This window comes from Mastigoproctus giganteus, chromosome 4 (assembly GCF_048544385.1).
Source record: "Mastigoproctus giganteus isolate SK-2022 chromosome 4, ASM4854438v1, whole genome shotgun sequence".
NCBI lineage: Eukaryota > Metazoa > Arthropoda > Arachnida > Uropygi > Thelyphonidae > Mastigoproctus > Mastigoproctus giganteus.
The window spans coordinates 232928852-232942659 of record NC_143578.1 but is presented as its reverse complement, the minus strand read 5'-3'; the positions used below and the strand labels follow the sequence as shown (position 1 = coordinate 232942659).

At 39.6% G+C, this 13808-nt stretch overlaps 1 protein-coding gene across 1 annotated transcript in view; it reads left to right on the top strand.

Moving 5' to 3' along the window:
- Positions 1-13808, top strand: part of LOC150087486 (transient receptor potential cation channel subfamily A member 1-like) — a 53319-nt gene that overhangs the window by 27680 nt on the left and 11831 nt on the right. The window contains exons 2-5 of the mRNA XM_090372101.1: positions 2630-2786; positions 4212-4387; positions 4549-4659; positions 4777-4888. Of these exons, the coding sequence (XP_090228227.1) occupies positions 2630-2786; positions 4212-4387; positions 4549-4659; positions 4777-4888 (556 nt within the window). The remainder of the gene's footprint in view (positions 1-2629; positions 2787-4211; positions 4388-4548; positions 4660-4776; positions 4889-13808) is intronic.

The window sequence follows — 13808 nt, the reverse complement described above, 5'->3', positions numbered from 1 at the left end:
AAACAGTTGAGTTGGCATTGCATTCCAGCACCTACCTAAACCCAGTAAGCCATCTTTTTACCCATAATACAGCCATACTTGTCTTGGCATGGACTCCTCAAGGTGTTTGCGAGGTGTCCTGTGGTAGTGCTACCCATACGCAAAACAATATGTCCAGTAATGCATGCACATTTTCAGGTGGATGGTTGTAGCATCGAATGTCCCTTCCAGTAGGTCACAAACGTGCTCAATTGTACTGAGTTGGTTGGCCATAGGATAGCCATCTAATTCAGCTCGTTTGGGCTTTCCATGGCCATGAGAGGCAGGAGAATTCATTGTCATGTTCCTGAAAGTAGTTTGTAACTTTCCAGGCCTTATGTTGGAAGACCATGGAATTGCCTGGATACATGGTAATCATGAAGGAGTGTACTTGGTTGGCGACGATAGAAAAGTGGGCATTCCTCTCTAGCCGTTGATTAACGGTAACTAGAGGACCCAGGGCATGCCACAAAAAAAAAAAAAAAAAAAGTCCCCAAACGCCACCGCCTCCAGCCTGCCAAATACTAGCAGAGTATTCAGGTGCCATGGCCTCATGTTTCTTTTTCGAAATGCCGACACGCCCATCATAATGAAGAGTTGAAAACGGGATCCATTAGACCAGTCGACAGATTTTCATATGTCCATGGTCCAGTGTTGATGCTGACGTGCCCATGCAAAAGGCAGTTATTTGTGTCTTGCAGTGAGCAATGTACTTGTGACTTCCATCGACTGCCATAGTTTATACGAGCTAATGTCCTGCACATAGTCCACATAGATATTGGTCTTGTCCTGGATTATTAGCTGGATCACTGTGCTCTGTTACGAGACAAGACATACGATGTTCACCACGGCTTCGATCACAAGTGGCTGTCCCACATGTGACCTTTGGTTGACCGTGTTGCTGGCTGTTTTGGAGATACAAAACCATTTTGCCACAAAACCATTCCACGTTCGAAGTAATGCTGGCCCATTCCTTGCAGACTCAAAAATTGATTGCCACTTGTGCGAACAACAATCTTATATCAGCCATTCCGGACATTGGGCCTTCAACAGCGTCACAGATCAGTCCAGTGTATATTGGAGATTTTTATCATTATAAAAATTGATTAAAATAGATGTTTTTCTCAATCCGGAAACTTGAAGTGTTTTAAAAACAAAATAAGTATTTTATCTCAGCAAGGCAATTGCGTACACAATAATCTTACTATTAATATTCAAAACCTAAATTGGGGTGAGGTCATTAGACCGCGCTGGTCATGTAATTTTTTATCATATGACGAATCCAACGATCTGGAAAAGCAGCTTTATTTTCGCAGACGGCATGAATCTAAAGTTGAGTCGAACTCTATTGAAAAACAACGTTTGGGTGGTAATCCTTCAGCTGTAGATGCATTTAATTCTCCTAAACATTAAAAAATAAATTGTTCTATTTATTGATTTCTAAATGAAGAAAATGCCAATAGCTCTTGTAACGAAATACCACAATAATGTCCATTTATAATCCATTGTTCTCTGAGAACCATATGCGGTGGTTCCCATGACCTGAATCATATTTCACTAATGAAATGCTTCATCAGAGAAACACGCCTTCTTTAGATAGTTATTGACATGTTGGATAAATCCAAACATGGTAAAAACAAACCACTGAAGTGTTGATGTTCTACACACAGTTCAGAGTAAAGAGGAATAACCATTTTTTTAGGCTCCATTTTGGTTTGTAGCCGATTTTGACACCATCTACAATTCTTCATGCAAACCAAATTCCTTTTAAGTCCAATTCATCCATAATGAAATTTTTATGGATGTCCTCTTAAATAAATACCCAAAGAGGGAGTCCCTAATTAATTACTTAGATATTTTTGGAAGTGTCTTCAATTGGACTTTTCTAAAACAGCACGTGATGGGATCTTCTCTTTCACTCTGTTTTCTTACTTATCCTGCTTTGCGATTCCACAGGTTGTGATATCGAAACAAGTACAGTTTTCTCACGAGCGCTTATGTGAGTGGGTTACGCATGCTCAGTGGCCAGGTGTTGGCAATCCGTAATGAAATAGGAGGGTATTGTTTGCCAGAGGATCACAGGAGATGACGTGAAGGTAGACAGTGTTACTGCGGGTGCAGAGTTTTGTCTGGAAGAGCGCCACTCATGGCAAGTGACAAGAGAAGAGAGTTTTCCCAAAGTTTCAAGATGAAGGTGGTTCCATTGATTCAAGACCCTCAGCAGAAGATGACCCGATTCCTTGAAAAACTGCAAGTACCCTTTCTGATAGGTCAAGAACGGGAGATCGACTATGATATGTTGTTTTCGGTAGGTTATTTATTTCTGGGTTGATTTATTCAAGTGTCAAGTACGCATGCGTGCATCCAAATGGTGTTTTTTCTTGAGATAAAGCCTCCCAGCGTTTGTTATGTTAATACGTCTTCTGTTTTTGCATACCTACAACTTTATCGTTTGGTTCTCCGAAAAGCTTGCGCAGTTTTCTTTTGGTTGTTTTATAAGTGACACGCGAACGGTAGCGGTTTCTATGGCAACGGATGAAGGGGAAATTTTTCTAACTAATGTCATAATATTCATCGAATGTGTGGTAATTTTCATCTTTGTTGTGTGTAGGTTGCAGAAGCAGGTAATCTAGGAGAGTTTGAAAAATACTACCTCCTTGATGATAGTCGTTTGAAACACCAAGATAGCAAGGGCCGGACAGTTATCCATGTGGCAGCATCGCGAAACAGGGTAGAGATTGTAGAGTTCATTGTGGAACATGGTGGAGGTAAGCTCATCGTGATTATATTTAAATTTAATGCTCAAATAGTTTAAATTAGTATTAGAAGGATTTAAGCAGTTTTCTAAATGTTGATCTTAATATCCAGAGCAGAATAGATTTTGCGTTAAACACAAGTTGCTTTGGTATTGCACTACACTGCAGAAAAGATTAAACTCCCATTCATTGAAAAGATTCTTCACTTTTATGGACTCTATTATTGTACTGTTAAACTTAATGGTCCAATGTAATCAATAAAGACTATTTGATAATGGACTAATAAGGAGTAATGCGACCACATGATGGGGGAACAATACCTCTCGGGGAGGATAGTTCCTAAATTGCTGGCTTCTGTAATACTCCCACTGTCTTCCTAAGCAGTCCGAACCCATTCCACAAATGAGTCAGCATCCATTCAGTGTCCAACGCCAAACTCACAGAATTCTTTTAATTATTACAAAATACATTTTTATATTTTGTCATTCTGTATAATTGGAATCGATTATGGCTCTCTTTACTTCGGATCCTTGAGACTCCCTGTAAGTAGAATAACCAAGTGGAGGGTCAAATCCGATGAATAAAGTGGATTATCTTTGCAAGTAAGATGCAGTCATTCTGTAGAGTAGTTATTTTATTTGGTGGGTCACATGATTAGTCCAAAATCTTCGCGAGCCATATTTTATAAGTTTATTTAAATATGAATTAGAGATGTAAAGTGTCAGATTACTCTTGTCGTTCGTTTATGAGCGTCTACGTAATTTGCAGATGGAGGCCATCATCTACAATCGCTATGAAACCAAAATATTCACACCTCTTGGTGAAGGGCCATTTTCAAATGGGTGATTATCCTTTTTCTCTATAGTAAACATCCCTCCCGGTAAAATATTACCAGAGCCTCCTTTCCTGGAAGCGAATAAATAATGCATGTAGTCTTTGAGACTCTTGACTGAGTTGAGTATCTTTGTGTTCATGTTTATAAGATGATATTCTTCCAATAGACCGATATCGAAGATTGCTTTTATGTCCTTGACAAACAAGTACCATCCACTGCTCTTTGGAGTTTATGTCCCACTTCTTATGAATGCATGATGAGAATTTTCATACTGAAACCTTTCTTTCTCAATTTAGGGGTGAAGATGTCCACAGGAGGTGTAATAAAATTCAAATATCGTCTCTTTGAATTTTATTGTTCAACGCGCATACTCCCTATATCTAGAAAAATTATAAATTAAATCAAATGAATAAGTGCCTAACGCATAAATCAGGTATGTACATGGATCCATAAATCAAATGAAAAATTATTGTGCCGATTTGATCAACTGGATCCGTCTTCTCCAATGATTTCTTAATAATAAGCCCCTTTTCCTTTTGGCTGCACTTCGCGAGGAAAGCTAAGTAAATATTTTTCTTCTTACTTATATAAATCTTTTCCAGATATTAACGCCCAAGACAACGCTGGAAACACAGCACTGCATCTGGCGGTGGAGACAGAAAGTATAGAGACGCTAAACTTCCTCTTGTTGCACGGTGCAGACTCATCCATCCTCAATAACGAGATGAAAGGCGCTGTACATCTAGCTACGGAGCTGAACATGGTCAAGGTTCTTGAGGTAAGTGGGAGTAGTTAAGGTAAATAGTGGAGCAGTAATCTGAGAGTTATATAAGGGAAGGATTATATTGGGGAGCACATTTTTCTGAAAGAAAGAGTTTATCACAATCAAGAATACGTTTCTTTTGTGTTTCTCTTCACTCTAATCAATGTCATTAACAGGAAATGGTGAAATATAAGTCGCAAGTGGATATCACCTTGAGGGGGAAACATGGAAGAACTGCTCTACACCTCGCAGCGATATTCGATTATCCGGAGTGTACAAGAGTTTTGGTTAGTCGAATTTTATTTCTATGTACTGTACCATGTTTGTTTTGCGAACACCATTAATGAAAGCTTCTGATATTTTGAGCAATAAGTGTACGTGTTTCCTTGTTTTTCTTTCTTCAGCTCAGAGATTTAAGATGCTGTCCCAGAACTCCTTGCGATAATGGTTACTACCCTATTCACGAGGCTGCAAGAAACGCGTCGGCCAATGCGATGAAAGTGATGTTGGATTGGGGTGAGTTCGCTTTTGATCACAATTTACGATGTATGGTCTCTGTATTTATGTGTGGTAATTGATGAACGCTTTCCATGTTGGTCGAAAAGTCCATCTAATCTAACCTCGTATGTTTTCAAAACAACTTCGAGATGTCGCTTTGCTAGCTTTAAAACAATATTCGTTCTGCATAATGCGATGTCAAACAACGCTGACCCCTTTCATTCGTCTAATTAACGGCTTATGGTTGGATAACCCAAAGACGCTTAGATTTTAAATAAGGTTCTCCTCATTAGCCACGTTGATTACATACTGTCAAGGCTTGGTATGTTTGTCTTTCATTTCTCCTCCCTAATTATGCGCAAATATTGATTACTGTTAATTTATGGTAGTGAATTTTTTTTGTATGGACTGTACATTTTCTTATCTCAGGTAAGTAATTGTCTATATTAATACTTCAATGATATTTATTTTAAAGATTGCCTTAGCAGCTTTCACCTTTCATCGTTTTAATAATTTATGGGCAGTCCAAAAAATCTGCATACCGGTTTGATGTAAACTACATTGCCAAAAATTATGGTTCTTCCAGTGTCCAATAGGCTGATTGGACACTGGAAGACTGCAAACGAGTGTGCTGGTTGGATGAGTTCAAAACGCAACACGCCGAATGACGCATTCTTGGGGCGCAAGCAACACGAGTCCATGGACCCATCGTGTATGGTGTCCACTATGGGGTTAATATGGGGCATGTTTTGCTGGCAAGAACTAGGACTCCTGGTGCGTATGAACCAACGATTCATTGATAAGATCTACCGGCAGCTCTTAGGATACCATGTGGACTCTACCATGTTGCCTTTTTTTTCGAACAGAAACGATATCTTCAAAGACAATAATGGGCCTTGTCATCGGGCCGCACTGTACATAATTGGTTTGAGGAAAACAATGAAGATATCACCCATCTTAGTTGGTCTCCAAATTCACCTAACATGCGATTGAATACTCGTGGGATGTTTTGGAAGAGGAAGTGAGGTATATGGACATGAAACTGTCATGTCTTCCGATACTGTGAAAAGCGTGGCATGGCTGCAGATCCTTACGCACGACTACAGACATCTAACGAAGTCAAGCCTATGCGACAGTGGTGTTATCCACGTGAACGGTTGCCCAACACGGTATTTAGTAGATGGTCATAATTCAGTAATCACTCTCGAGTAATATGCGCTTAGCTATATGTGTACCACATTGTTTCTCAAAATAGTCGTGTTCCTTCTTACTATTTTATGATTAAATGGACATAAATTTAATTTTCGTTGTAACAAAAGTGGACCAGATTCCCCAAACATGCGTTAAGTAGATGTGGAAGAGTGGGTTGTACTTCGTGTTTGTTCAAGTATATCCAATCCGAAGTGGTTTTTTATCCTGTTAATCGATTTCTCCTCTGTTGTATATGTCATCCATCCGTCCATAAGGGGTCAGCATGAGCGATTGTCTTGTGCTTGGATGGATAGCGATGTCGTGACTGGATACCAAACAGTGAAGCGAATGAAAGTTTAGGAGCCGTCATGGTAGTATCAGAGGCCAATCGCACAGGGTGGAGTGCCTTAATTGTGCGTGTTCGATCAGGTGCTCTGAGAACTCCAAATATTTGATCTTCACGTTCACTTTGAAAGGTTACTACAACCCAACCGTGACAGATCGGTTTGCTGTTGTTCGTTTATTAACTTTCCTCTTGGCAAGTTGAGGTGGTTAATTAAAAATAGAGTTATGAAAAATACAAAAAAGTTAATAACATAAATCCATCCGACCATGAAACACAAGTAGTGCCTTCCAGTGCATTGTTTCTGCTTCTGTAGAGATCATAATGTCCTATTAACGCTGATATTTCATCCCATTATGGTTTCTAGTAGCTTTGTTAAATCTTTCAACGAAATATAATATATTTCCGATTTTATTGTTTTATATATGTCGAGACTTTCATGGACTTCCATGTCTTTCATAGTACCAGCCATCCGGTATACTTGAACATTCTTTGTTCTTTGAAACAAGGCCACTAATTTAATGCACAAACTTCATAAACCTGTTTAGAAACACTGAGCTATTTTGTCAAAATAAAATGAAATACGCCTCATGACCTTGGTTCCTTCAGCAATAAAATAATCAACATATTTGAAATTTTTAATTTGCTTTTTGAAATTGTTTTCAGTTTAATTAATTCATTTTTTGATATTTGTCAACACCCTTACTGCGGCTGGGTGACAATGGGAGAGGCCTATGAGTTTTTCCTGCACGAGAACCAAAGAACAAGAAAGTTCTTCTTCAGAATAATCAAGACAGAATTCAAGAATCATGATAAGAATTTTCGAATTTTGCCGCCATTGTTATAGTATTGATATATTCGTATGCCGCGAGTCTCGGCCATACAGAATGTGCTATTTGGGCAATGTTTGCGGGACTATCAGGAATCGGACTTGATACTGCCAATGGGGACGTCTTTCTGTGTGTTCGGCGCAAAGAGTATAAGGAAATTAGAAGCGAACTCAGCGTACCAGTGAACGTTTATGAGAACTCGAAGAATAGAGTGGATTCCTTCGAAGAAATTAAAATGGGGCCCTCAAGTTCTCAGCTGCTTAACTTAACGCCAGCGCCCTCACATGTGCATCAGGTAACACATCGGCAATCCCCAAGGCAAAATGTGCTGGTCGTACAGGAGGTAGTTGTTGTCGGTGACTCGACTGTCGTAAAAGTGGGACTATATTGAGCAAAAAGGATAGGTGGAATAGGACCAGGGTGTATCTGGCTGGGTGTACCTTTGTTGTACACCTTTGAACCAATGATATAAAGAGTAGGAGATATGAGGACTTATCTAACAAGTATTAGGTAATGTTGGCAAAAAGTCGCGAGTTAGGATTTAATTTGAAAATACCTGCAATCCTGCAGAAACACAACAGAAGAGAATACATGTTGAGCGACTTCTCAATCAATTCGACCCTGGAGCGACTGCGCAATGTTCATTGAGGTAAACTTTATCTCAGAGTGGTGTGTGCTTGTTAACAGGAGAAACTGCTTCCAGGGATGGGATACACTTAAATAGAAAGGGTGCAAGCTATCAAGGGTGCTGATGCTATCGAGGCAATGTTAGAAGATTTGAAAACTCCTAGCTTTGGGAGAGAGGATATACAGGAGGATGTCGCAGATTTCAAAAAGTCTCTGACAAATTAAGGGAGGCAGCAACGGGGGGGGGGGTAACAAAACATTAGCCATAATTATGAGAACGCCTTAGGATTTGGGAAGGTCCCTGTGGAGGGATATGTGAAAATACTTCCCCAATTCGCAAAGGGAGATCAAAAGGTGTCATGAGTAATTACAGATCAGTTAGTTTAACTTCTGTTCCGGGTAAAATAATGGAGTCACAGGTTAAAGATGCATTGCAAGATCATCTAGATAAGACTGCAACAATAATTCAGACACAGCATGGGTTTGTAAAGGGAAAGTGTTGTCTGACAAATTTGATAGGACATTATGATGTGGTTACAAAGGAACTGGATGCAAAAAATAATTTTGATATCATATACTTGGATTTCAGGAAACTTTTGATACTGTTGCACATGGAAGACTACTGTACAAATTGGAGCAATATGGCATTAAGGGCAAGTTGCTACAATGGATAAAATGGTGGTTGAGTGGGAAAAGACAGAGAGCGGTAATCGATGGACACTGTTCTTCGTAGACTAATTAGTTGGGATTCAACTAATAACTAATTAATTATTACTGGAGTCACCAGGGTTCGGCGCTTGGCCCATAGTTGTTTTATATAGTCATTATTAATGATATTTATGAGGATATAAGATGATTAATGTCTACGTTTGCCGAACAGGTCATTGCACAAAACAGAAGGAACTGTTTTGTTCAATGGCTTTCATCCTGCAGTGAATTGAAAATGGCTGATGATGATAATGATAATGAACCCCAGAGTAGCGTGCCAAGTGTGTGGTACTTTGCTCAGAGTAGTGGAACTCAGATATGAAATTCTCTGAGCAGTGTAGGCGGCCATGACATCTCATGGGGTGTTGTCAATGACACACAAGAATTTTGCTAGCAGAGATAAGCAGGTAGTAGTAGTAGTAGTAGTAGTGGCATGTGATGCAAGAAAGCAACTGTATGAACTTATGCAGCATCAGCCAAAAAATAAATAAATAAAATAAAATAAAATAAAACAATAATAATAAAATAAAAAAAATCACACCATTCCCTCCAAATGCCTGTCCAGTTCCTCCTTAAATTTATTTAACCTGTCAACTTCCCCAACGACAGATGGAAGTTTGTTCCAGCAATTAACCACCCGCTGGCTAAAGGCAAATTTCCGCACATCTATTCTAGTGGAAGGATCCCATCAGAATTCAGCGTGCTCAACATATTCAAGGCCTTATACACCTCAATCAGATCACCGCGCAGGTGCCTAGTCTCCAGCCACTGCAATTTGCAGAACTTAAGCCTCTCTTGATAAGAGGATCATTTCATTCCCCTCACCAATCTTGTTGCCCTTCTCTGTACACGCTCAAGTAAATCTACATCCTTCCTAAAATGAGGCCTCCAGACCTGTACGCAGTACTCAAGGCGTGGCCTGACCATTGCCTTATACAGAGGGACAATCACCTCCTTTTCCCTGCTAGCAAAATTCCTATATATTATTGACAAAACCCCATGACCTGCCCTGGCAGCCTGTCTGCTTTGCTCAGAAAACTTCATATCTGTCTGCACAATTACTCCCAGGTCTTATTCATTTTCTACCACCTTAAGTGTAGTACCACACAGTTGGTACGTTTCTCTGGGGTTACTTCTTCCCATATGCAGTACTTTGCATTTGTCAAGGTTAAACTTCATTTGCCATTTCTTAGGCAATCTGCCCAAATTATTTAGCTCCTGTTGCAGTAGCACACTGCCATTACTGTCATTAACAACCCTGCCGACCTTTGTATCATCTGAAAACTTCGACACTAAGCCTGATATATCTTCATCAATATCATTGATAAATATACAAAACAACAGTGGACCCAACACCGAAACCTTTGGGACTACACTAATAACATTAGTCCACGAAGAGCAGCACCCATTGATTACCACCCTCTGTCTTCTCCCACTTAACCATCCTTTTATCCATTGTAGCAACTTACCTTTAATACCATTCTGCTCCAATGTGTACAATAGTCTTCCATGCGCAACAGTGTCTAAAGCTTTCCTGAAATCCAAGTATATGATATCAAAATTATTTTTTGCATCCAGTTCCTTTGTGACCACATCATAATAACCAATCAAATTTGTCAGACAAGACTTTCCCTTAACAAACCCATGCTGTGTCTGAATTATTGCTGCAGTCTTGTCTAGATGATCCTGCCATGCATCTTTAACCAGCGAATCCATTATTTTATCCGGAACAGAAGTTAAACTAACTGGGCTGTAATTACTCGTGTCACCCTTCGATCCCCCTTTGTGAATTGGGGATACATTTACACATCTCCAGTCCGTGGGAACCTCCCCTGAGTCCAAGGATGCTCTCATAATTATGGCTAAGGGTTTGCTTAGTTGCTTTGCCGCCTCCTTTAATATAACTGGATAGATCCCATCCATCCCAAGTGCTTTTCTTATGTTTAACTTCAACAATTTCTCCTCCACTTTACTCTCAGTTATTACAAAATCATTAAGCACACTGCTACAATTTGATAACCTTGTTGTATTTTGAAACCTTAATAATTCCTCACGTGTGAATGTGGATGCAAAATACTCATTCAGTTTGTTTGCTATCTGAGCAGGATCATCAACAGTCGAACGATCGATGTCAAGTGGACCAATCAGATTCATCCCCTTCCTTTTAGAGTTTATATAAGTAAAGAAATCCTTGCTGTTTTTCTTACCATCTTTTGCCAAAGAATTCTCGTAATCTGCCTTCGCCTGCTTAACCTCATTTGTGACTTGATTACAGACTAGCTTATATCTGCCATAGGCTTCTGAGTCGCTTGATAACCATTTAGGCCTAAACCTTGAACAATATTTCTTAATAGGTATGAAACTTTTAGTAGCATCCACGATTAATTCCTTGAATGCTTTCCACTTAGAATTTACTGTTGGTAACATCGTCAGTTGGTCCCACTGTACAGAATTTAAAAACTGTCTGAGACCACTACTCACCTTTACGGAAGCAAAAACCCTTTCCTTTACCCCTGACGGTAGTTACCTCTTTGAGTAAATCCCACTTCAGCACACTGTGATCACTGCCACCTAGTGGTTCCTTTATCTGCAAATTCTTAATACAGGAATGATCACTGCTGATAACCAGATCAAGAGTATTACTTTCTCTGGTTGCCTCTCGAACATGCTGCTGCAGAAAACAATCATCCAATAAATAAACAAAAGAAGTCTGACTAGTGAGTGAGTGACCAACCCACAAGTTCCAGTCAATATTTGGGAAGTTAAAATCCCCATTATAAGACATTCCGATTTACTGGCCCACTCTATTTCTCTGTACAATTGTTCATTGTACTCATTCAAGTCATTATAACACACTCCTACTCTAATTTTTGCTTTCACATAATGTCACACCAAACTGACTCAACAGTGCACGGTTCATCTGGATGCACTTCTTTTGATTTTATGTTTTTCTTAATTAACAGCATGACACTTCCTCCCTTCCTATACTGTCTATCCTTTCTGTACACATTGTACTCCCCAAATTCCAGTTCTGCATTCCTTATATGTGTGTGACACCACGTCTCTGCTGTCCCAACAATATCCGCCTTTGATGTCTTGACCAGCACTTCAAATTCATCAAATTTATTTACTATACTTCTAGCATTGGTATGCATGCAAGCATACATGCTCCTACTTGATTATACTTGGTATAAGTAATGATCTGGCCAAATCTTGAGTACCGCGTGCAAGTCTGGAGGCCTCATTTATGAAGGATTTAGATTTGCGGGAACGTGTACTGAAGCCTTTCTTGCGAAGAAAGACTTCAGTTCTACCAATTGCAGCATCTGGAGACTAGACACTTGCAAGGTGATCTGATTGAGGTGTTTAAGGCTTTGAATGGATTGAGCACACTCAATGCTGATGGCATTCTTCCACTTGCTCGCACTGCACACGTCATGGGGCAAAAATTTAAATTAAGGGAGGATGGTTGCAGGATAGATCTGGAAGGTTTGTTTTCAGCCTGCGGGTGGTTGATTGCTGGAAAACCTTTCATCTGTTGTTGTGGAAGTCCGTAGTTTGAATTCAGGGTTGTTGTTGTTGTCGAGTTTAACGACACATAGGGTGTTAGGACTATATTGTGTCTTTCTAATGGTTATATGAAATAATAACTATATTTTATCATATATTCCTATTCGATTTAGGAAAGTAAATAGTTCTTTTTTATTAGGATCATTTCCCAGAATCTGCATTAAATTTATTGATGACTACGTATTAGCAATTGATTTAAAGGTGTTTAAGGGGATGCTTTGAAAGTGGGGACAGTCCACCCGCTTCAAAAGCGAATTATGTTAAGTACAAGCGAATGGTCACTTGTACTTAACATGATGTACATTGGGGAGCGTTGTCATTAGTTAATAGACATAAGTGAGTGAGATGAGTATGCCCAGTCCTAATCTCAGTCCTTTATGATGGTCCAGGCTGACCATGACTTTGCAGAAAATTTTATTTTATCCAGCGAGTTGTTAATTATAGGATTAAATTTCCATGGATGGCTGAAGCTTGGAGTAATTCAAAGGTCAACTGGATATTGCGCACGTGAGGAGGGAAACACGTTTGGTTTCTTTGTACTTTTGATTTTCATGCATTTTTATTTTTGTTTATTACACACTCTTTTATACGAGTTGTTTTCCAGTTTAATGTCATGGGGCCACGTGGTATTGTATGGTGTCATCCCTCCAACGTTTGGCTTGATCCTGCTTGGCTGGATTCTTTGAGTCTGAATTTTTCTCGTGTATGCTAACGGCATTCTCACAGCGCCTACAAAACCAGTTAGCTCAGAATTGACAGATGAGAGGAAACTTCCTGGGGTTATTCTCATCGTACTTTCAAGGCCATACATGTGACACCCAGATAATTGCTGCAGGTTAACTAGTAGTTGTTACCACAAGCCCATCGCAATTACGAAATCGAAGGCTAAAAACAAAGATAACTTGGAGTTCAACTTTAACCCAACCCGGTACTGGTTGTCCTCTGGTTGTTATGTACACTATATTCTCAAATGTTTTGGACATTGCTGTTCAAGACAGGGGATGTTTGTTCTTCAAAATTAACAATGTCCAACTTACCTTTCAAATTTCGATTTATAGTTCTTTAATTAATTGTTTTGGATAAGTGTCCATGAAACTAAGGTTGTTGTTGTTTCCCAAGTTGGTTTGTTGGTTGTTGTAGGGTTTTAGGAGCATCGGCGACTGAGGCCATGTTGCTCCGTGTATATTGTCTGTAAATTGAGTCTGTTCTGAGGTTGATTTTCACTTTACTGGACGAAAAACCAGAGTTCCCGGCAAAAAAAAACCATGCTACCTACGCCTGAAACCGACTAACAGCAGCAGCCACATTGTGAAAAAGAGGCATAAAAATTCCTCCTGTCATTGACGGGATTCGAACTCAGGTTTTTTCCATCCAGTGTGGGAAGGACGACGATTTTGCCAACTATGCTACCCACCAGGGTGTTCCCCAACTATATGACCTTGCATTTTGCCGTACTACAACATAGTTGTCCCTTTTCTGACCATCCTTGAAAGTCTATCTAAGTCGGCCTCTAAATGGTCTGTTTGGGTTTGATCATTAACTTATCCACCGATCTTGACATCATCTGAAAATTTGGATATTATGCCCTCTATCCCCTTTGAAATGTAATTTATGAAATTCAAAAACAAAGGTGGTCTCTCAATATCCTTGGAAAATCTCACTTCTGATA